The 24,991-nt window shown below is 34.6% G+C and overlaps 1 protein-coding gene across 8 annotated transcripts in view; it reads right to left on the reverse strand.

Moving 5' to 3' along the window:
* The window catches only part of EPHA6 (EPH receptor A6), an 867,085-nt gene that overhangs the window by 651,793 nt on the left and 190,301 nt on the right, over positions 1-24,991 (reverse strand). For 7 of the 8 annotated variants that reach the window (XM_041755016.1, XM_041755005.1, XM_041754987.1 and 4 more), the window contains one exon: positions 24,260-24,923. In XM_041755016.1, the coding sequence (XP_041610950.1) occupies positions 24,260-24,923 (664 nt within the window). Of the gene's footprint in view, positions 1-23,951; positions 24,087-24,259; positions 24,924-24,991 lie in introns of those variants that run through there. The other variant, XM_041755044.1, reaches the window with a different exon arrangement.

The raw sequence follows: 24,991 nt of genomic DNA on the forward strand, positions 1-24,991 counted from the left end.
GAACTCTCTGAAGACGTGATATGGGAACTAAGATCTGAATTAAAAGTCACCAGCCATGTTATGATCTAAATGGCAGGGGAAGGAGAGAAGGTGTTGTGACAGACTGAACTGGGTCCTCCAAATTCCCTAAGTTGAAGCCCTGATCCCCAATGTGACTGTATTTGGAAACAGAGCCTTCAAGAAGGTCACTAAGGTGCCGTGAAGTCCTAAGGACTCCTAAGTCCTATTGGTAACATGATAATACCAATATCCTTGTAAGAAAAGGAAGCGCCATTAGGAGCGCACACCGGGGAGAGGCCGAGCAGGACAGCAAGCAAAGGGCCGCAGGCCAGGAAGAGCTGTCCCGCCAGAAACCAATTCTTTTGGCCACGTGATATTGGACTTTTGGCTTCTAAAACCATGAGAAGAGTGCTGGTTGTGTACTAAGTGCTTGTTGTGTAAGCCACCTATGCTGTGGTATTTTACTATGGCAGCCTTAGGAGAATATAGAAAGGGAGATAGTTAATGTGGGCCCGCGGGATCGAGGGGGATCCGGAGGCACCAACAATACGGCAGGGCCCCTCCGCCTTGGTCCTCACCTCAGAACTTCCCCGCCAGCAGGGACCACCGAGGGCACGCACCGCCACCGTAGGAGACAGGGCCTATGCACCTTACCCAAACCCCATACAAGGGCATAAGCGGTTATCACCCCACACAGATACAGCCCCTCGCCTCTCCCCCTCTGAAAGCTCCCATGTAGGGCCGCGCAAGGGGCGCTGCAGTTCAGGCCGCCTCGGCCTGGGCGTGACCCTGGAGACCCGGGTCGCGTCCCACCTCGGGCTCCTTGCATGGAGCCTGTTTCCCCCTCTGCCTGTGTCTCTGCCTCTCTCTCTCTCTTTCTCATGAATAAATAAATAAAATCTTTTAAAAGAATAGAAAATAAAAAGCTCCCACGTTACTCCCTTTGGGCACTTCTCACTCTCTCCCTCCCCCGCCGGCCAGGAACCTCACCTGAGAGCGCGTCCCATAAAAAGTTTGCCTTCACCAACTTTTGCCTACCCTCTCTATTTCATTTCACTACCAATCGGATTAAACCTGACAGTTAAGATAGAGAAAACAAATAATGCAAAGGCCCTAAAGAAAGAAACAGCTCGAGGAGTTCTACCCATCAAGTGATGTGGGCAGGAATGTTCTCCTGGGAAGTGTGGCAAATGTAGGAGATGAAGTTGCAGAGGCAGGCAGGGGGCTAAGCTAGATGGGGGGCAGGGAAACACTACCAGACCAGACCTTGAATTGGAATTTTATTTTCAAGACATCATAAAGATAATGAAAGACAAAAGACAAGCCCAGCTGCTCCTAGGAGAACAGACTGTTGGACTTCAAACACAGAACTGTTAGGCCGAACCGGTCCACACCTGACCTATGGAGTTTACAGTGATCAAGAGGAAGGAGGAGATTTGGGGTGAATTTTGTAGGTAGGATCTATGAAACTTGCTGATAAATTAATGAGAAAAAAAAAGTCAGTGACCTGGCTTTGCCTACTCTGGCTGTGAGTTTACTCATTCAGGAATTACAAAATTTAAACATCTATACCAAAAGTTACTTATAGCTTGCGATTTACTAAAATGAAATGTTTTGTTGACAATGATTTAAATACAAATATGTATAAATATTATATTCAAGTCACATAAAGACAATTAAAAAATAAACACTACATAAAGGTAGGTCTTAATAGTTTCATCAGATCTCCTTTAGTGTAATTTCCTATCCACATGACTGGGAGGAGTTAGTATGTTAGACTAGTGTTACTCTCTCCTTGTGAACCCCCTCCTACAGGCTGCACTAAGCTTAGATAATCGACTATGCATTTTTCACTTCGGGACCCAATGGCTGATCGTAATAATATGATTCTTTAGTTTCTTTCTATCCTTGTTAGCATTGATTGTTATTGCTTTGTCTCTCCTTTCTGCATTTCCTTGACTATTTATCCATGTTCCAACAAATGGAGATATCGCACAGGCCCGTTTCAGGTTATTGTAAACCAGACTGTCCTAGAAATGATATATTTTTCTAGCTTGGCCAGGGTTAGAGGATGTGTTATCCTGTCATTTTGATATAATGACCAGCTCTATTAGCTTTTTGTATGTATTATTCATGTTTTATTATTGCCAGTAGATATAGCTATATCTGTATTATTCATCTCCTAATATGTATTCTGGGGGTTTGCTGAGATCATCTGATCTAGCCTGGACTTGGCAGGGAGACTGTGCTTTAATCTGTAGATCTGGCTGGGTTTGGCTCCTCATTATAGTTTGGGTTCAGTCTACTCCAGCATATACTAGCTTTTCCCGGTATTGGCTGAGATGCAAGAAAACAAAACCCAAGGTAGGCCTTGAGAGATGTAGACTTAGAAATGGCAACTTTACCTTAGGTTCTTAGTTTGTTATGAAGGAATGAGCTTGAAAACAAGTTTAGAATTGAGGGCAATAATTCAATGTGCCACACCAATAGTCATATACCACACCTGTATTTACCCTTCTTAATTATATAGATTTTTTAAAAAGTGTGTAACTAATTGGGGCAGCTGGGTGGCTCAATCTGTTAAGCATCTAACTCTTTATTTTGGCTCAGGTCATGATCTTGGGGTTGTGAGATCAAACCCTATGAAGAGCTCTGTGCTCAGTGGGGAGTCTGTAAGAGATTCTCTCCCTCTCCGTCTGCCCCTCCCCTGGCTTACATGCAAGTGTGTGCTCTCTCTCAAAAATAAACAAATCTTTTAAAAGATTTGCATAACTAATCATGATAGACACACAGACTTATCACAAAAAAATGAAAATGTAATAAATACATGTATATTCCAGATCCATAATCTATACATATATGTACTTATATACATATACATGCATACATTTTTACATACAGGTACGTATTTATAACTAGAGAGGGGCTGATGAAAAAGACAAAACTCTAAGGTTTACAGGGGGACCCCCCTGAGTACTTAGTTGAGTGATGATCAGCACATGTATATAAGGAAAAAAACCAACATTGATATACTACAAATGGCTTCACTAGTGAACTTTACCAAATATTAAAAAAAAAAAAACCTACTCTGAAAAAAACTTTGAAAATGTTGAAAAGTAGGAAATACTAACCAATTCATTCTATCAATTCAATATTACTATGATACCAAAACCAGACAGAAATAATAAAAGACGATTACAAGTCAATAGCCCTAAAGTACATGGACGCAGAAACTAAAAATTTTTAGGAAATGAAATGCAACCATATTAACAAAGGATATTAAATCATGACAGAGGGATTTTACCCTGGAATGCAATTAATGTCATTTTTTTAAGATGGTAAATCTTTATTTCTGATGAAGTATAACTGACCTATAACATTAGTTTCAGGTGTACAGCATAATGATTCAACACTTGCATACAATGGGAAACAACCACTACGATAAGTCTAGTTACCATCTTTCAACAGACGAAGTTACACAAAGTTATGTATTTTTTCTTGTGATGGCAATATTTATGATTTACTTCCTTAGCATCTTTCAAGTTTGCAATACAATTTCATTGACTATAGTCACCATGCCGTACATCATATCTTTGTGACTTATTTATAACTTGAAGATTGTGCCTCTTGTTCCCCATTCACCCATTTCATCTCCTCAATAGCTTCTCTCTCATCTGGCAACCACCAGTCTGTTCTTTGTATCTATTCTGGGGTTTGTTCATTTGTTTTTTAGACTCCACATCCAAGAGAAATCGACAGTATCTTTCTCTGTCTGACATATTTCACTTAGCATAATACCCTCATGGTCCTTTCACATGTCACAAATAGCAAGGTTCCATTTTTTTTGTTTTTTATGGCTGGGTAGTATTGTAGTTTCACATCTTTAACCATTCAGCCTTCAGTGGACATTTAGGTTGTTTTTATATCATGGCTACTATAAATAATGCTGCAATAAATACAGGGGCAAATATTTCTTTTCAAATTAGTGTTTTCATTTTCTTCAGATAAACACCTAGAAGTGCAATTGCTGGATCATAAGTGGTTATATTTTCAGTGTTCTGAGAAACTCTCGTACTGTTGTCCATAGTGGCTACATCAGCTAACATTCTCACGAACCATACGCAGGAGTTTCCCTGTCATCCACATTCTCGATGATACTTGCTATTTCTTGTCCTTTTGATAAAAGTCCTTCTGACAGGTATGACATAATATCTCATTGTGATTTTGATGTGCATTTTCCTAATGATTAGTGATGTGGAGCATCTTTTCATGTGCATGTTGATCATTTGTATGCCTTCTTTGAAAAATTGTCTGTTCAGATCCTCTATTTTTTTAAATCAGATTGTTTGGTATTATTGAGTTGTCTGAGTTCCTGATATATTGGATATTAGCCCTTTACCGGATATATGATTTGCAGATATCTCCTCCCATCTAGTAGGCTGCCTTTTCATTTTGCTGATGATTTCCTTCACCGTGCAGAAGCTTTTTAGTTAATGTCATTCTAATTATTTTTGCTTTTGTTGCCATTACCTTTAGAGGAAGATCCAAATAATAGTAATCTAAGTAATCTTAGTAATCTAAGACCAATGTCAAGGAGCTTACTGCATATGTTTTCTTCTAATTTTATGGTTTCAGGTCTTACATTCAAGTCTTTAATTTATGTTAATCTAATTTTTGAGTATGGTATAGGGATAGTGATACATTTTCATTCTTCTGCATGTGGTCGTCCAATTTTCCCAACACCATTTATTGAAGAGACTGTCCTTTCCTCATCACACAGTCTTACCTCTTGTGTCAAAAATTGACAAAAAAAAATTAATTGACCATATCTGGACAGGCTTATCTCTCAGCTTTCTACTCTGTCCTGTTGATCTATGTGTCTGATCTTATGCCAATACCACACTGCTTTGATTGCTATAGCTTACTAAGATAGTTTGAAATCAGGGAGTATGATACCTACAGATTTGTTCTCGTACTGCTTTGGCTCTCTGGGGTCTTTCACAAAAGAATTCCATACAAATTTTAAAACTGTTTTCTCTAATTTCATAAAAAATGCCTTTAGAATTTTGATCTTGCATTATCAGAGAGATTGCATTAAAACTTTAGCTTGCTTTGGGTAATATGGACATTTAAACAATATTATTTCTCTTGAGCATGGAGTATTTTTCCATTTATTTGAGTCTTCCTCAGTTTCTTTCAACAATGTCACACTTCTCAGTATACAGATCTTTCACCTCCTTGAATATATTCCTAGTTATTTTTTGATGCAATTATAAGCTAAATTATTTTATTAATTTCTCTTTCTGATAGTTCACTGGTAGGGTATAAGAATGCAACTGATTTTTGTATATTGAGTTTGTATCCTGTAACTTCACTTAATTCATTTCTTAGTTTTAACAGCTTTTTGGTGGTCTTTTGGGTTTTCTATATATAAAATCATGTCATCCACAAAAGTGAATTTTACTTCCTCCTTTCCAATTTAGATGCCTTTTATTACTTTTTTATGCTTTATTGATCTGGCTAGAACTTCTAATACTGTGTTGAATAAACGTGATAAGCAGGGGCATCCTTTTCTTGTTCCTGATTTTAAAGGAAAAAGTTTCAACTTTTCACTGTTGAGTACAATTCTAACTATGGGCTTTCCTATATGGCCTTTCTTATATTGAGGTTCATTCTGTCTATACCTATTTTGTTGAGAGTTTTTATCCTAAATGAATGTTGAATTTTATCAAAATGGTTTTTTTTTCTGAATCTATTGAGAAAATCATGATCTTTATCCCTCATTTTGTTGAGAAAATCATGATTTTTATCCCTCAATTTGTTGATTCAGTGTATCATGCTGATTGATTTGCAGATGTTGAACCATTCTTATATCCCCAGAAAAAAATCCCACTTGATCATGGTATATGAGACTTTTAAAGTATTTCTGAATTCAGTTTGCTAATATCTTATCAAGAAATTTTATATCTGTGTTCACCAGGGCTATTAGCCTATAATTTTCTTTTTTGTGATGTCCTTATCTGGCTTTAATATCAAGGAAAGGCTGGCCTCATAAAATAAGTTTGGGAGTGTTCTCATCTTTTCAAGTTTTTGGAAGAGTTTGAGAACGGGTATTAAATCCTTGAATGTTTGGTAGAATTCACCAGTGAAGCTGTGTTGTCCTGGACTTTTGTTTGTTGGGATGTTTTTGATCATTGATTCAATTGCCTTACCTACTAATTATTGTATTCAGATTTACGATTTCTTCATGATTTAATCACAGAAGATTGTTTCTAGGAATTCATCCTACAGGTTGATGAAGTTATTGGCAAATAATTCTTCATACTAGTCTCTTGTGATCCTTTGTATTCCTGTGATATCAGTTCTAACTTTTCTTTCATTTCTGGTTTATTTGGGCTCCCCCCCTCCTTTTTTTTCTTCTTGGCTAAACATCTGCCAATTTTGTTTATCTTTTCAAAGAACTAGCTCTTAGGTTCGTTGATTGTTTACCTACTTTTTAAAAAGATTTTATTTATTCATTTGACACACAGAGAGAAAGCACAAGCAGGGGGAGCAGTAAGCAGAGGGTGAGGGAGATGAAGGCTCCCTGCTCAGCACGGATCCATGTGGGGCTGGATTCTAGACCCTGGGATCATGATCTGAGCCAAAGGCAAACACTTAATGCATTGAGCCACCCAAGCCCCCCTGATCCTTCCTACTTTTTATTTCAGTATCTATTTCATTTATTTCCACTCTTATCTTTATTATTTCCCTTCTTCTACCAACTTTGAGCTTCATTTGTTCTTTTTCTAGTTCCTTTAAAGTTTAGATTAAGATTTGTCTTGTTTCTTGTTTCTTCAGTCCTTTATTGCAATAAACTTCCCTCTTATAACTACCTTTGCTGCATCCCACAGATTTTGGAATGCTGTATTTCCTTTTTTTTTTTTAATTTATTTATTCATGAGAGACACAGAGAGGAAGGTAGAGACACAGGCAGAGGGACAAGCAGGCTTCCGGTGGGGAGCCCAATGCAGGACTTGATCCCAGGACCCTGGGATCATGACCTGAGCTGAAAGCAAATGCTCAACCACTGAGCCACCCAAGTGCCCACTATGCTGTATTTCCATTTTCATTTGTTCAAGGCATTTTTTGTATTTCTGCTCTGATTTCTTTGTTGACCCACTGATTTTTCAGCAGCATGTTATTTAATTACCACGTATTTGTGAGCTTTCCAGTTTTCTTCTTGTGATTGATTTCTACCCTCATAATATTGTTGGAACAGATGCTGAATATGATTTTAATCTTCTTAAATTTATTGAGACTTGATTTGTGACCTAGCATATGTTCTATCCAGGAGAATGTTTCATGTGCACTTGAAAAGAAGGTGTCCACTCTTTTCCCTGGTCCCTTCCATTCTACATGAAGTTATTTTAACTTATCTCTTTTGATTATCATCATGAACCCAAAGACTTTCACAAACAACTTATTTTAATTATTTTATATGTATATATAATTATATATATGTATTTCTTTTTAACATTATAATTGCTACAAGTTGGAGTTGAGAAGAGCTTGAATGACTTTTTTGTCCTTACAACACTTACACTTTTATTCTAAAAGCATATTTATTTTGGCTTTCAGATGGTCCAGATAGAACTTGATGGTCCTCCTATATTAAGAAATGAAATCAGCTGTAATCCAAGCCATCTCAGATATTTTGGGAAAGAATATAGATATATCTAATGTTTCTGGGGGAAAGTTCCACTGATATTTTTTAGAACCTCTTTAGTGACAGCTAGGAAAGATCATTTCAAGTTTTTATCTTTGCACTAATTTTTCCCACTTAGCTTTTCTTACAATGTGAGGTTTAATCAAGAAGTAAGCCTTTATCTTCCACAGTGCTTTTGATGTTTTATATTTTCTTTTTTAACTCCTAACTTTTATAATTTTCTATGAAAAGGAGTGAAAATAACCAACGGCGTCAAGGATTTGGTAATTACTTTTTTTTCTCCAATAAAACTTCTGCCAGTAATCTTCAATTTTGATTTACTTATCCTTGGAGGCTTCATTAGACCTACCAATGAACTAGGCATCATTTTAACTAGAATTAACACTTTCATCGTTTATGAATATATATGTAAGACAAACTTTGAAATGCTGGTCACGTGGGAATTCAAATTGCCTTGGCAAAATTACAATTTTTTTTCATGAAATACTACTACTCCATGGCTACCAGACAGTAAATAAATAAACATTCATTGTTATCATGGTGAGAGAGATTCTCTCAAAAAAGCATTGTTATCTCCTTTAGGAATTCTCACATACTTTGATCATGCCTTTGAAGTAATATTCACTTAAAGATACATTTCAGAAGTAATGCTAGATTCTTTTCAATGTTTCATTAGTAGGCATAGGAACTGCATGATATGTTTTACATTTATCAGTCAGGCCATTCAATCATGTTAAGTATCACTAATAGCTATAGTTTAAAGATCACAATCCCTTTAAAATGTCAGGTATACACACACACAAAAAGAGTCTTGTTTGAAAGTGATGCATTACACCATTATTTCTCCATGTCTTCCAACCAAGTTTTTGGGCATTTATTACTAGACATTATTAAAAGAAGGGAGGTAGGGAGAGATAGAGAAGAGAGGGAAAGAGAAGGACAAGGGCAAAAGAAAGCAAGGGAAGAGCTCTTCTATTTGAAGAGCAAGACTCTATTCAAACAGTGAATAGCACTGACATTCCTTAAAAAGGAGATGATAATACTGTGAAATACTGAAAATATATTTGAAGATTAAATGCCAAATTATTTTTCCAAATTCTTAGTTTGGAATTATAATAAATGTGATGAATTATAATAAATGATTAGAATATCTATCTATATCTAGCTATATTAAAAGACAAGAATAAGAATGGCATAAATGTAATAAAAATCTATAGAAAAGTTAAATTAGTATAGGTACATAGTATAAGAAATTTCAAATATAAATGAACATAATGATAAAATATTCATTACGCAGCTTATGTTGATTTCTTCAAAGGCATAAATATGAGAAATGGGTAGGCGGTAGAGAGTAAGAAAGAGAAACATAAAAGTAAATGAATACAAACTACAGTAATAATAAATTTGCAAGGGGGCACTATTGAAGATATATATCCCCAAAACTCATCTGCATACAAAAAGTATTGCAAAAAACACACCTTATAATTTAAAACGATTACTTTAGCTCAAGAGAAAGGTTTTTATTAAACCTTAAACAAGGGGGATCCCTAGGTGGCTCAGCAGTTTAGCGCCTGCCTTCAGCCCAGGGCCTGATCCTGGAGCCCTGGGATTGAGTCCCACGTCAGGTTCCCTGCATGGAGCCTGCTTCTCCCTCTGCCTGTGTCTCTGCCTCTCTCTCTCTCTCTCTCTCTCTCTCTCTCTCCCTGTGTCTCTCATGAATGAATGAATGAAATCTTAAAAAAAAAAAAAAGAAAAAAAAAGAAAAAGAACTGTAAAAAAAAAAACCCCACTAATACAGGATTATCAAAAATTAGAGAGAATTTCTTTTTAAATGCTCATTCTAACTATATTTTATAACATAAAAAGCAAAATATATAAAATTGTGGACACTATATAAGTATAAAAGCAACAGCTAAATTATTTAAACAGTATTGTATGGCAAGGTCTGCATGTACTGAGTAGCAGAGATCTCAGTATTTCACAGCAATTCACAGTTCCCAGGATGTAATAGGCATGCAATAAATATTAAGGTTATGGACTACCTTAATAAACACATATCCAACATTGCTGAAAGTTCAATAAAATCTGAAAGTAGGGAGAAAAAAATGGGAACTGACTGGAAATTGAATCTCATAAGTTCACATAAAATCTGTTTCTTTGTAATTTCTAGGTAAGAGACAATCTGAATTTTATAATTTGTTCCTGCATATTATTTTACACAAAGAACATAAATTATCAACTCGCCAATTTTTAACAAATGCATCTTCAGTGTCTACTATGGCAATGAGTCAAGATATTCCTGAGTGAGAATTAACAAGCTAGTATCAGAGTCTTTGAGAAAAGGCTTAAAAGCAAAAAGCCAACACTGAACCAATACTTCTCTGATGAAAACACACACACACACACACACACACACACACACAAACCCTACATTTTGCTGATTTTTTTTCTCTCAGGTAGTTCTGGATCTTTGCAAAAATCTAATTCTGTTTCCCAAAATAGATCAATATGAAATCCCCTGTGAACACTTTTAAAATTATATTCCTTAGCACAGATGCTTCAATAAATAACTGAATAAAAAGATGGCTAACTTTGGAGGAAAACAGTTTCACTAGAAGTTTTATTCTATATTTAACTGCAAAAATGTTACACCCTAATAATTGGCTCAAAAGGAGGCAGCTTCTGCCCTTCTGGCCAATTTAGTAATATTTAAGCTTTAGTAAGCACCCTTAGCCAGCGTGATTGATTAACCTTTCTTCACATATCTGTAGATTATGCATTCTCTCCTTGAAAGAACAGAGCACCTCCTCACAAGCCCCAGGCACTAAGGAACCAGACTCCCTTGCACAACCTTCAAGCACTAAGATAACACCTGTAGCTGGCACAATCAAGTCTGCACATAATCATGAAATGTTAAAGACCACTGTACTACCTTCATTGACTAACTACTCTAAACTCCTAAAAAAAAAAAAAAAAAAACCCGGGCCAGGCAGAAACCTCTGTAGTTGGCCTTTGGCTCTTCTCTTCAGCTGGCCAGCCTCCTGAATAAAACTCATATTCCATTACAATCAAAACTCATCTCTTGAGTATTGTCCTTTCAATGATGGGCAGCTGAACTTTAGTCTTGGTAACAGAAAGAACAATCTTGATAATTTTGTTTCTATTTCTCAAGGATACATTAATCTGCCTATAGGAAAGAGGTCTGCAAACATTATCTGTAGAAAAGAAACAAAATATTTTAGGTTTATGGGCCATATGCTATCAGAAGCAACTACATAACTCTCCTCTTATAGTTTAAAAGCAGTGACAGACAATATAAAGGAACAGCCTTGGCTGTTCTCCAAAAAACTTTATTTACAAAAACAGGCTGGGGTGGCAAGCAGGCTTTGGTTTGCCAACCCTACTATAGGGTATTACATGATATTGACAGCCTCTCCTTACCAACTTTTAGTCAGGCTTCTTTAAGCCCCCTGCTCAACTAGACCAAATTATGGGCTTTGATTCTGTTCTTCTAGAGTCTAGTTTTAGCAAGAATCTTGCTAAGTCTTAAGTTTAGAGAGAATCCCTCAACCTCAATATTTGGCAGTTTCTTATATCCTGGTATCTGATCACCCTCCTTTGCATTGGCAAGAATCCTGTCAGGTCAGTTCAGCGGGGATCATCCCTTACCTCTGATGTTTTCTTTTAGTGATTTTCCACCCTCTGACTCCCACTGCCCTACTCCTTAGCTATAAATTTACACTTTTCTTTGCTGAATTCAGAGTTGAGCTCATTTCTTCTCAACTGCAAAACTCCTTTGTAGTAGTTACCCTATATAAAATCTGTCTTAGAATTCTTTAACAAGTGTCTGATATTTTTTTTCTCTAACAATATCAAAAATAATCTAAGGTTTTCCTTTGATAGACCAAACTTCATATTTAGTACCTAGAGGATGTCTTTTAAAAAAAAATGGGATGAAAAACAAAATCAACTTTGGCTATAAAGTCTCATACTTTCATACTTCAGCAATGTTCCTTTTGCCTTCTTTTAATTCTTCAAAAATTACTGCTTCATCATAATTGTGAATTACAATGAAAATCCCTAATTTGTATCTTACAAATCAGCATCTTTTGGTTGTAACTTTGCCTTAGGTTTCATTTTATTGCAGCAAGAAGTCTCTATGGGACTGCTGTTCCTATAGATTCCCTACACTAATGTACAATGGAGGTTAATTATACACATTCTAAAGATAGATTAGCTCAACAGTTAAGTTAACTCCTCTGGGACTTAGTAAAAGGTGATAGATAGTGTTGGCCCTACACCCAAATCATTACTCTCTCCCCTCCCCAGTTTCAACCTCTATTAAGAACCACTATTTTAAATAACCCATCTATTTTCCCCATTAGTAAACTCTATTTTACCACAGATTGAACTATTTCATGTGATTTAGTCTATTTTTTCCCTTTCTACTTCATACCATTGACAAATATTTTTCTTTTTTTGTTTGTTTTTTATTTTTTTATTTTTTTATTTTTTTTTTGACAAATATTTTTCTTTGGGAATTAATACTACATATTTTAAATATTTTTCCTTGAATATATTTTAATATCTGCCAGGGATCTTGCTCTCCTTTACTGTTCTTTTCAAATAATCCATATGCCATTCCATGTATTATTTCATAAAAAATTTATAATTGTTTTTACTGAGTTCAAAGTGACTAAAATAATAATAAATAATAATTTTGAGTGTGAATTGTTTGTAATTCTAAGCTAGCATTTATATCTCCCAAATATTTAAGTTTCTTATCCAGGAACACAGTTTCTCAGCCAGGCATTATTCTATTCTTTATATCACTCAAAACACATTTGTACTTCATTGCATTAGATATCCTCTTGCCAACATTTTAAAAATTTAAGGAAAATGTATAATTCAACATTAAGATAATAAATGCATCAAGACCAAAGAACATTACTTAACTGAATCAAAGATGGGTCATCTAAGGAAATATATGATTATGTCTCATAAATAGGTTTACAAAGAAAATTTATGGCCATTTCAATATATACAAAGAACTTTTAAAAAATTTACCAGCCATCATGAATGAAACTATTAACTAATTAATGTATGCTATTTACAGAATAATTTTTGGAAGTACACAATTAAATACAGTATTTCATATGCATGGCAAATTAGTTCACATTAAGCAATCAAGTAATGTAATTACTTGTCAAGATAGCCACATATAATTGAACTTTAAGAAGAGTATGCTCTTGGTCATAATGCAATTAGTAAATTAATAAAAAAAATCTTTAGGAAAGCTCTCACATAACTCATAGTTACTGCCATTTCAAAGTTTTACCAATTAAAATCTTTACAATTAATTTTGCTAAAAATATTTGATTTGTCAAAATAAAGAGCATAAGCTTTTTCACTGTGGTAGGGTAAATAATAACCCATCCTGAAATGTTATTAACTTTAAAACAGAAATAGAAATAAAACTAAGAAATAAGGATATAGTCATCTTAATAAAAAGACAAAAAAATTCAGTGATTCTATTTAAAGATTTCCATCCATAACAATGGTTGTTTATCTCTGTCCAAAGAAACAGGGTTTGCATCATTCAAGAGGTTTTCATGACTTTTTATAGCAGTCACTTTTGATGCTGTCAAATAATAGGAGTAAATCACACATTCTCCTTGTCCACTGCTGAAGATAAAGCAGAGCTTGTTTTTATGTTCCCAGAGTTCCCATCAATTTTGGTACTGCATGCTTCTTTATATGGTGATAGACCTTGTATATAGCAACTGGCAATTGGAAATCTCCATCCTTTTAAATTTATCACCACTCTACAGTTCCTTGTAAAAGTGAGACTAAATACTATATTCCTTATTTATTGGGACTCATTCTGAAAACAGATAGTTTGTCTTAAGCTCAGACTGAAAATAGTAATTGGTGATCAAAGTTTATTATTCATACAGAATCATGATAGGAATTTATTTACTATCACTAAATTTTTCTACTGTATAGTATTATATGTAAAAAAGAAAAAAGTACAATAAAAAATTACTTCTTAAAACAATTATGTACATAACTGAGAACACCAGTGATCTCTTTAATTCTAAGTCATTATTTCAAAGGACTAAAAAATATTAAGGATGTCCTTCAATGTCATCACAATGTATATTTGAGTTTATCACTAACTCCCAGGAAATTAGAGTTAACTGTTATTATAAACAAAATCAAGAACACTTTTTTCCCAAAGGATCACAAGATTTCTTAAACCAAAGTAAACATATTAAATGTATTTATATCAGATACCTTATTCTTCTACCTTGTTTCATCCACTCTTTTTTCTGCATCGTTTTTCCTTTGAAGCCTGTTTTTCTTAGAAATATGTTGTCCTTTGAAATATACTTCCCTAGAGCTTAAATATGTAAATATCTGAAAATGCAAATTACACTTTTGTTCATATGGAGAGTACAGTCAATCATATCTCTGTAGTTCCAATGCCAGCTATGAATATATAATGAAAAAATTTATAACATGAAATTATTCTCAAATTTTAAGATGTATGATATTATAACTTTACTATTTTTAGTTGTTGTGATGCTTGGGATATGATTCAATCTGAAATATGTACAGATTTAATAAATACAATATTTTATTATTATATTTTGATAAAATGAAAAGTGAGATTTCTTTTGGTAAAATTTTGTCATTATGCCTTCAATGTACTACATAATATTCTACTGTAAGGTTTATCCTGAATGTTCTCTGCTGCTATTTGAGGATGCCATGTAGAAATAATCACTCCCTCTTCAAAATAGTAGAATCCTTTTTCTTTTCCATGAAAAGAAAACAGGTTTGAATTTATATAAGTAACTTTTCTTTTTTTAAGATTTTATTTGTTAGAGGGAGAGAGCAAGTGTGCAAGAGTAGGGGGAAGGGGCAGAGTCAGAGAGAGAAGTAGACTCCCTGTTGAGCAGGGAGCCAGTTGCAGGGCTCCATCCCAGGATTTTTGAAATCAAGATCTGAGCCCAAGACAGACCCTTAACCAACTGAGCCCCCCAGGCACCCCAGAGTAACTTTTCTTTTAATGTTTAATTTGATATAATTAGCTTAATTTTTATTTGGTTGATGTAACATTGTTACATAGCTTCTGCTTATCTGCTGATTTAAAAAAAACTTGATTATATATACTGGACATACATAGCTTAATATAAAAGTTCACACTAAAAAGCTTTTACTCAATGGTGTATATAATTTTTGAAAGTGTGGCATCTGTACGTAGAATTTACAAGTCACTTCTATGCCAAAACTTTTAGGAAAAGGGTATGCATTCTATATACTCTCCTTCTTCCATTCATTGGATATAGATGACTATAAGGCCATATGTGATCGTGATGCTAAAGTGGAAACTGCATGATTCTACTATTCTCTGTATGAAGGAAAGCGGTCGACAAACAGGAACACCTCGGATTCTAATGTAAATGAAAAATAAACTATGTGTTCAGGTTCTAGAATTGGGAATTTGACATATAGATTAAAAGGCTACTTTGAGTTTTAGGAAATTTTGTTGCCGACAAATCGTTAACCTGGTCTAAAAGAACCTATTAGCTATGAAGTGATCCTAAAGTTCTCAAAACAGATTATCATTAAACATGTATGAAAGCTGTTCAGCCACCAACAGCTACTTCAGAAATGGTCAGGATGATAAAAGAAGTTCACAGACAGTGAAGTCAATGGCCATCGAGAACAATGGGTAAGAGTGTCTCAGTGAATTTAATGTGGTATCTGCTCTGAGGTTCTTCACAATGCCTGCCCATCATGGCTATAGCTGTATTTATCCTCCTTTCTTAATGAGAGTGTTCTATTTATTTCAAACATTGCAAATTTTCTGTTAGGGTAGAGGGCTCTTCATTCCTCTACTGGTGACTGTGGGTCACTAGTCGATAAGACAATATATTTGAACCTGGTGGAGAAAATTCCGTATCACCAGATACATGAGGATGAGCATACATGTTTTGTGGGTGAAATGACAGACTATTACAGAGATGATTAAGTATCTACAAAAACTGGGGCTTCCTCCGCCATAACCTAGAATCATTGCTGGGACATCACTACTGAGCCAGGGACAGCATTTAACACCCATATAACTAGCCATATAACTAGTTCTCACTGCTGGTATGTGATTAGAAATGATGTGTCTCTTCATATCTGAGGTGGTTAAAAAGCACACGTACCTTCTCCAATCTCCTTTTACAATTTCTGAACTGGGCACAAAGAACTACAAAACTCTTTAAGATATAGTTGGTCCACTGAATGCAAGAAGCCTGGATCCCCGAATCATTATATTGGGTGGAACTCCTGTCAACCAGGAGTAAATTTATTAGTGCTCTTAGATTTGCTCTATATAAAGCCTCAGGGAGCAGAATTAGTGCAACTACAAAATTTCCAAGTAAAAAAAAATAAAAAGACACGAAACAAAACAAGTTCGACTACAAGTAATAATTCCAAAGTACACAATTGACACTAATACTTTTAAAAAAAATAGAGCCAATGCACTAAGATCAGGATATAAATTTAGACTGAATTGGTTTCAAAATTATTTTAGTGTGATTAAGATTCATAAAGAATAAAATAACATTTATAAAAGAGAAAAATTATGTTAAAAAAAAAAGAAAAAAAAAAAAGAGAAAAATTATGAAACACATCAGGTATAAATTAAAACATAAACAAAAACAAAAACAATCCAGGGCAGCCCGGGTGGCTCAGCAGTTTAGCGCCACCTTCAGCCCAGGGCCTGATCCTGGAGTCCCGGGATCGAGTCCCACTTCGGGCTCCCTGCATGGAGCCTGCTTCTCCCTCGGCCTGTGTCTCTGCCTCTCTCTTTCTCTCTCTCTCTCTCTCCCTGTGTCTTTCATGAAAAAATAAATAAAATCTTTAAACAAATCAAGAAATGAAAAAAAATGAATAGAAAAAACTAATGAAGATAAAAATAACTCAACAGATGAGGTAAATTTAACTAGGTGTAGTCAAAAGTGAAAATTTATAACCTAGAAATTAGTGCTAAAGTTGAAATATTTTTAAAAATCAGAGACAAAGAGGATACTATGGAAAGTCTCTAATAAATATCTAATAGGTAATCTAGAAGAAGTAAAGAAAAATATAATACACACACTTTCTTAATTTAAAAAAAATGCAAAGTAGGAAAAAATAAATGCACACCAGTTACATCATAATGTAACTGAAGACCAACATATGGAACCTATAATCTCCCAAGTAATGAGAATTCCTCAGAAGAACATTAGCAACTATAGTTTCCATAGATTGTCATGGACAGGGAAATAGTATTTTCAGAACGTTGAGGAAAAATAATAGCCACCTAGTATTCTGTACCCAAGTAAACAATCTTTGAAAAAGGAGGTTAAAATAAAGATATATTTAGATATCCACTAAATAGAATTTAAATACTTACAGTACCTTGCCAAAAGATCTATCAAAAAATAAACTTTAGCAAATAGAATACTGAACCCAGGTAACAGAAAATAGTAACAGAAAAAATAGCAAGCATACAAACTTAATATATCTTGATGTATCTAAGTGTTGACTTTATAAACCTCTTAATTTTGTTTCTTTAAAAGGTAGAACTGGGGCACCTAGGTGGCCCAGTGATTGAGCATCTGCCTTCAGCTCTGGGCGTGATCCCGGGGTCCTGGAATCGAGTCCCACATCGGACTGCCCATGGCAAGCCTTCTTCTCCCTCTGCCTATGTCTCTGCCTCTGTGTCTCTCATGAATAAATAAATAAGATCCTTTTTCTGAAAAAAAAAAAAAAGGTAGAACTAAATTTCAAGACTGGTAGCAATTTCAGTGAGTGGCATGGCATGCCATGTTTGAAAAGTGAAGAGAGATGCTAAATAATTTTATCTTATTTTTGAAATATTTGTGTTAAGAAAGGATTTTTTAAAAATTATGGACAGCCTCTATAGAAATATGAGTTTAGCATTCAAGTCAGCAGACAGTAAAATAAGGTACTAGAATCGAAGTTAAAATTTGGTTAAAATAATATACTAAAAATGATCATTTCAACCCAGCTTATGTTTTAACCTATTTTTAAAACTGTGACAAAGGACAAAATATAATTATTTAACTTTACTCTGTCTTTCTTGGAAATAATACCTTCTATTTTTAGACTCCTTGGAGCCTCTTGATTTCATATTCTCCTCAAGCTAGATGAAAGTTGGGAATTGCTTCATGAAAAAAGCGGCTTTATTTGGAATTGAAGGTTATATTGTAAGAGTTTATATTTAGTTTTGAGAACCTTTAGAAAGGGAAAATACTATTTGGGCCAATAAGTATGCCCTTTTATTCTGATCCCAATCTCACCTTTTAGCTTTCCATCATATCCTCAAACTCCCTTATTTAATGCTGGCAAATCTTGGTGTCTCAAAATTTCTTTATGCTCTCTGCTTCCACAGTCCTCTCTGATAACATGATTGGACAGGAGATCATAAACACAGAGCATAAATGTTTCTGAACTGCGGCAGAGGATAGAGCCATGCAGCCTTAATAACAACGCCCTTCAGGAGCTCAAATCAATAGCTATGTCCTGAAAGGCCCTGTGTGTCCCATTCACTTCTGCGAACAGTAACGCAATCGTCCGAGAACTGCCACCATCCATGCCTCTTGAATTTTAAAGCAACACTAGAGAAAAATAAATAAATAAAAGCATCTACCTAGAAAAGATTTTATTTTTTTAAAGATTTTATTTATTTATTCATGAGAGACAGAGAGAGAGAGAGGCAGAGACACAGACAGAGGGTGAAGCAGGCTCCATGCAGGGAGCCCCACGTGGGACTCAATCCCAGGACCCCAGGATCACCCCTGAGCCAAAGGCAGATGCTCAACCACTGAGCCACCTGGGCATCCCAGAAGAAGGGTTTTAAAAATTCCTCCGTGTTTCAGAACTTTTATTTCCATAGTCTATTGTTATTTTGTAAAATTATGTCATGTGATCCTTATAGGCTTAAGGGATATATCCCTGCAGTATGTATGTATATATGTATATATATTCCCAGCAGGTTTAAAAACCCAAACTCTATCATCTCTAAGTATAAGTGCCACTGTCTTAATGAGATTTATTCTAAATTAATATCCAAGAGGAATTTATTAGAAATTCATGTCACTTCAAAACTCACAACTGAACTAAAATTGCATTCAATTTTTCATGTTGTTTCCAATTACTTCTTCCATAGTGTGAAAATATTCTTAGATATATTCAGTGAAAGACTATTTGATGTAAATCAATGCTTTATGAATTAACATCATTTTTTAATTCAAGCCCTTTGTGGAATACATTAAGACAATTAAAAAAATAAAATCTGTAACATCAAAATGCCTAAGTATGATAGTTTTAATCATAAACTTATGAGATAAAATTAAAATAGTTATGAAAAATAAGTTGAGATTTGAGCCAAGAATAAAATATTGCTTACTGTATATAACAGAAACCTAAACTATTGTTTGGTTTTAAATTTTAGCATATCTGCTTAATGTAATATTTATGTCTATTTAAACCTGATTGATAGCAAGAACAAGAGAACTTTCCCCTTATATGCGCTAGAATTTGTATCTAGATATGCCTTAACAGTCTTATAGAGAAATGAATCACATGTCCAAACATCCAGTAGTACAACTTTTAGGATAAAATATAATGATAAATTATTTAAATGCAAACAAATATACAACAAATAAGTACAAATAAATATTCATAACATTGGTAGTATGGGTAAATATAGTTTAATTCTATTTCACTAGAATTTATTGTATATTGTGTTTATTGTGTTCTTGTTATATAGCAGATCAAGAGTTCTCAAATCCATTCAAGTAAATTATCAAAATCTCTAAAACCTCGTCATATTTTTTATCATATCTTACATCAAAGTTCAGAAAAGTCCATATATTTTTCCATTATTCCCAGTTAGTTGGAATTTCAGAACAAATATGTAGATACTGTTGTAAATTGTGTTCATATCAGATTCCAAAGAATAAGGAAGAACAAAATGAATGATGAATTCATTTGATGAAGAACTTAGTGCTCCTTGGAACTAGTGGATAGGCAGTGAGATAAGGAAATGAATGAGAAACAGGAAGAATGAAAAAATGGAGAAACAGAGGAGGGGATAGAAATAGGGAAGGAAAACACAAAGACCAGACTGAGAAATACTGAGGCTTTAGTTCTTGGTCTGGTATCAATTACTGAGTGGCCTCAGGGAATAAAATTCTGTTCTCAGTAATTTAGCATCCTGATTTATAAAATGAGGGAGAAAGATATTTTTAAAACTATTTTATATATTTATTTGAGAGAGAAAGAGAAAGCAAGTGAGAGAGCACAAGCAGGGGGAGGGAGAGGGAGAAGCAGGCTCCCTGCTGAGCAGGGAGCACATGGGGGCTCAATCCCAGAACCCCTGGGATCATGACCTGAGCTGAAGACAGATGCTCATCAACTGAGCCACCGAGGTGCTGCAGGTAAGATAATTCTTATGGCTTTTGAGATCTAAAGCAACTAAATCTCATCTACTGCAATCTTTTCTGAAGAAAACTTTACTATTTCACAGAAAGGAGAAGAAACAAAGCACTACAGAGCACTCTGTAGGTATATCAATAGTGTCCGCCTGTAAGTACAAGTAGAGCTTGGTTCTCTCAGTGCCTTATGATGACTCATATCAATAAAATTTTTACCCTGAATTACATATATGTTTTTAAAATAGTCCTCCTTTATCTGACAGCCCTGGTGAAACAGACATATACATAATTTTATAAATAAGGAGGCTGAAAACAGATAAAGAAAAATAAAAGAAAGAAACGAAAGAAAAGAAAGAAAGAAAGAAAGAAAGAAAGAAAGAAAGAAAGAAAGAAAGAAAGAAAGAAAGAAAGAGGAGGGGGAAGATGGAGGGAAGGAAGGAAGGAAGAAATGGGACAACTCAGAGCACCCACCCAATAACCACAGAGATACAATCCAAGGTAGATGTGGGATGCAAAGCACACTCCCTGCCTTACTATAAGAGACCCTGACAACATCTGGCTGGATTTCAGACTCACAATGGACCAGGCACTGCTGTGTTCCCAGCCCTTAGGAAGGGGAGAATCTTTTACAATTACCCTGTCTGTATCCCATGTGTATGGTGTGTGTGAGGAACGATAACTTATCTGTTTAGTTCTTAGTTTTCCAGGTCAAGAGGGACTTGAGCTATGAGGCTTCATTTACATCCTGAGCTAATTTTAAATGGTACTCTTCTGGATGTCAACACAATGCATAATGGAATAAATGTTTGGGAAGATGTGGGATTTTGTGCCTGAAGGAGGGACTTGAATCATGAAAATCCAGAGTGGACTGTGGCATACTGTCACACTGGCAGCTCCCCCTAAACATACTTCCAGGAATTCACCCCCTTGTATAGTACCCCCTCATATACTCACTCTACCTGGCCATGTGGAAAACTCCCTCCTAAGGCAGCCACTGCACTATAAAAAAATCTTAGACCAGATTCTTAAATGACGAGACACCACATAGAAATAAACTCTGGAAGATGAGAGGCCATTCTGACATTCCAGCCTCACGGCTGAGTTCAGCTGCATTAGTGACCTTTGCTTACCCTAAAGCAAAAGAACTGCCCAGTTGAGCCCTGAGAAATCATAAATTGGTGTGGTTTTAAGCTAGTAAGTTTGGGTTATTTTATTTCAATAACAACAGATAAATAAAACATAAGATTCATTTATATTTATGTCTACTACCTACCAAGGTGATTAACAGATTAATAGGTACTCAAAAATGTTAAGAGCTCAACTAAATGAAATGTTCTAACAAAACAGACCAAAATAAATGATAGAAAGACACTGTTTTTTCTTCTTCAATTATATATATAATAATATATACATATTATATATACATACACACACATATACACACACATATCTCACATTATATATGTGACCATATGCTATTTGACATATGATTTTATTCATTTAAGTTCCAATCAATTGGCCATTTAGGTTACATGTAATTCAGAGATTTGGTTATGAAATAAGCTGTTGATGGATGATGATAGAATCTGATAAAAAAATATTATCAAAGGAAATAAAGGAATAATACAAAATGTCAAAAGCAGACACTTAAGTGAGTACTCTGAAATGGAGACTGGTGGTAGTATAAAATACCTCTTTCTAAAAATGAGGTGTCTAACATTCACTCTGGCTTCCCCTGTGTTTGTAAACAGTAATTTATTGTATTCAATTGGAACTAAGCAGATTCACGTGTTTTTATTAGTTCTCCATATACTTTATCATGAGTTGACTAGTACCACTACATTATTTATGGATAAGGAAACTATGCTTTCAAAGCTAATAAGCCATAGATTTAGAATTCAAGCTTGATTCTTCCAATTTGTGCTATCCACTACAAGGAGATGATGAACATTTGTATTATATCCACTCTCTCATATTTCTAGAATCAAATAAATTAAAATAAAGATAACAAGCCATAAAATAGATGAGTCTACCAGTAGCTCTACATAAGCTGATAATGATTACCGTTTGTCCAAAATCATCCTTACCCAACAAATACAAGAATTTTAAGGCATATAAATAAGAATGCAATTCAAGAGTAAACATACTAATTAAGAAAAAATATAGCCATCAATAACTATCACTACCTCTTATTCCATGATTAATACCATAAAAATACAAATAGTTAATAAAAGCTAATCATACAAGTCCTGAGAATTATTCTTTGCATATTTTAAAAATCTTTATTATTTTTACCAATCAATGCCTAGCTTCTATCTAAATTAAACCATGTTAAAACTACACGGTTAAGTATGTGTAATGTTTTATCCTTAACTTTTATTTTATTATCCTCTTAATTACACTGATTATTCACATATATTAATTTTTCTTCAGTTTATTTTCCAGTGTGTAGATACATCCTATAAAACCCCCTCACTCAAAGAATAATTTCTGACTATTCCATCCTAAATCCTTGTTAAGGGTGAATAAAATTTAGAATTCAATCTATTGATAAGCTTCAGAGAAACATCTTTTAAAAATCAGGGGAGGAAAGCTGGTTCATGCTTATAAAAACTATACCACATATAAGATATTAATACTTTTAAACAAACACAATCATCATTGGAAATTCTAGTGAAATCTTCAACATTCAAGAGCGCAAGTGTTTATAAATAGATAAGACCTTAAAAAATTCACATATATTTTCCATGACCCTTATATGTATACAAGCATGTTTTTTCTTGTTTATTCTCATCTTTTTTAAAGAACATGAATATATCACCAACAAAGAAGTAAATAAATTCAACATGGTGCTACAGAAAACAAACTTATAAATCAACTACCATTAAGAAGGAAATATCTGTATTATGTTACTATTTATCAAGCCATAATTTTATTTCTATATTTGTGTTTTGATTACAAGTCCCAATCCAAACACAAGTGATGTATATTATCTCTATCTAAAATTTGTAAATGTATAAATTGATTAGATTAATAAGCTTTCACAAAATGCATCACATATAAAGAAAAAATCTTCCATCTTAAAAATTATATTGTTATCATATCATTGTAAAAGAGATAGTTCTAAACTTAGTTAGCATTGTGTTGTATTAATATTTCCTAAAAAAATCATACACAAATACTACTATTACAACAACTAAAAGGTAATTTGTTACGTGGTGAGAAATTGTATTAAATAGTAGCAAAAGATAGGGGTGCCTGGGTGGCACAGTCTGTGAAGAGATCTACCCTTAGTTTCCTGATCTACTCTTAGTTTCCCGTCAGGTCAGGTCATTAGCTCAGGCTCCTAACTGTTTCCCCTCTCACTTTGCCCCTCCCTGCCAGGGCGTGCACGCATGCATGTGTGGGTGTGTGTGGGTGTGTGCACACGTGTGCACTCTCTCCCTCAAAAAATAAGTCTTAAAAATAGTAGCAAAAGATAAATTAAGCTCTGACATAGTCAGTATTCAATCACCAAACATATAACACCTTCATAAATTATCCTGTATGTTTTTGAAACATATATGTGGAATTCCTCACTTATTTAAATATAACTTTATCTTACCTAGGAACTATTCAATTACTACAATTCAACATGAAGGAGAATTATTTTCAAACTATCTTTAAATGCCACATTCTAAGTTATCAAACATGAAAGTTGAGCAAACATCCATTTTGAATCCCTTGTTTTTTGTTGCTGTTATTAATTTTGCTTTACTTTATAAAAACTAGGTGAATACAGCCATTCATATGGCTTAACTACTTTATGAAGTCAATATGGAAGAATCGCTGGTCATGGTATAGAATTTATTTTACATGTTTATACACACTTCCTAGGAGAAAAAAATAATAAGAAACTATGTTATAGTTAATAATTTCTTCCACAATCAATTCTGCCAGTAATTTCATTTGAAAATGTATTACTTGAAAATGAATGTAAAACAAATTTGCCTCTTTAAAACATCATTTAAATGCATGATAAATTATTTGAGTGCATCTTTCTTACCGTGACAAGAACCATCGATTTCTTCATATCCTGTACTGCAGATACACCTTCCAAGAGGAACCAGCCAATCTCCATCAGCTCCACAATAGAGTTTAGGAGTATCGCGCTCTTCTGCACTCTTCACACAAGAGCCCCTTACTTCAACCAAAGAAGAAGAATCAACCCTTGGGATGGTGTCAGGAAACATAGCCAAGTTACGAACAGTGAAGGGGCACTTTTTGTAGAAAACACGAACTGAGACCAGGGCAATGCATGCCCCAATGTCTTGGAAAGCCAGATAAAATCCTTTCCTTTCTATAGGCCCCACCTCACGAATTTCTGTGTTAAGTTTCAGGATACGATCACCCAAATCCATCTGGGTAAAGCTTTCATCAGCAGCAATTGTGTCAATCTTTGTATATTGGCTTGGCTTGAATTTGATTCCATGGGACTCATCTGATTCCACATAATACAGATTAAATGTTTCTTTGCAAGTTCCCAAAACCCAGGGAATGCTGTTACAATCCCTCAATGTAAACTTCATTTCCACATAAATTTTCTGTGCTGCATCACGGGAGATCCAGTTTGTTCGAAGCCAGTTGTTTTGGTTTGGTTCCATTACATTGCAGACCTGGTACGTGTGAATCGGCCTATTGTGTTCATCCATTTCAGTGATAGCATCCCACTGCAAGAAGAAAAAAAAAATTAAATGATTGTAAAACAACAGTGGTTTAAAGAGATATGATTACTTCC

This window comes from Vulpes lagopus, chromosome 1 (genome assembly GCF_018345385.1).
Source record: "Vulpes lagopus strain Blue_001 chromosome 1, ASM1834538v1, whole genome shotgun sequence".
Lineage (NCBI taxonomy): Eukaryota > Metazoa > Chordata > Mammalia > Carnivora > Canidae > Vulpes > Vulpes lagopus.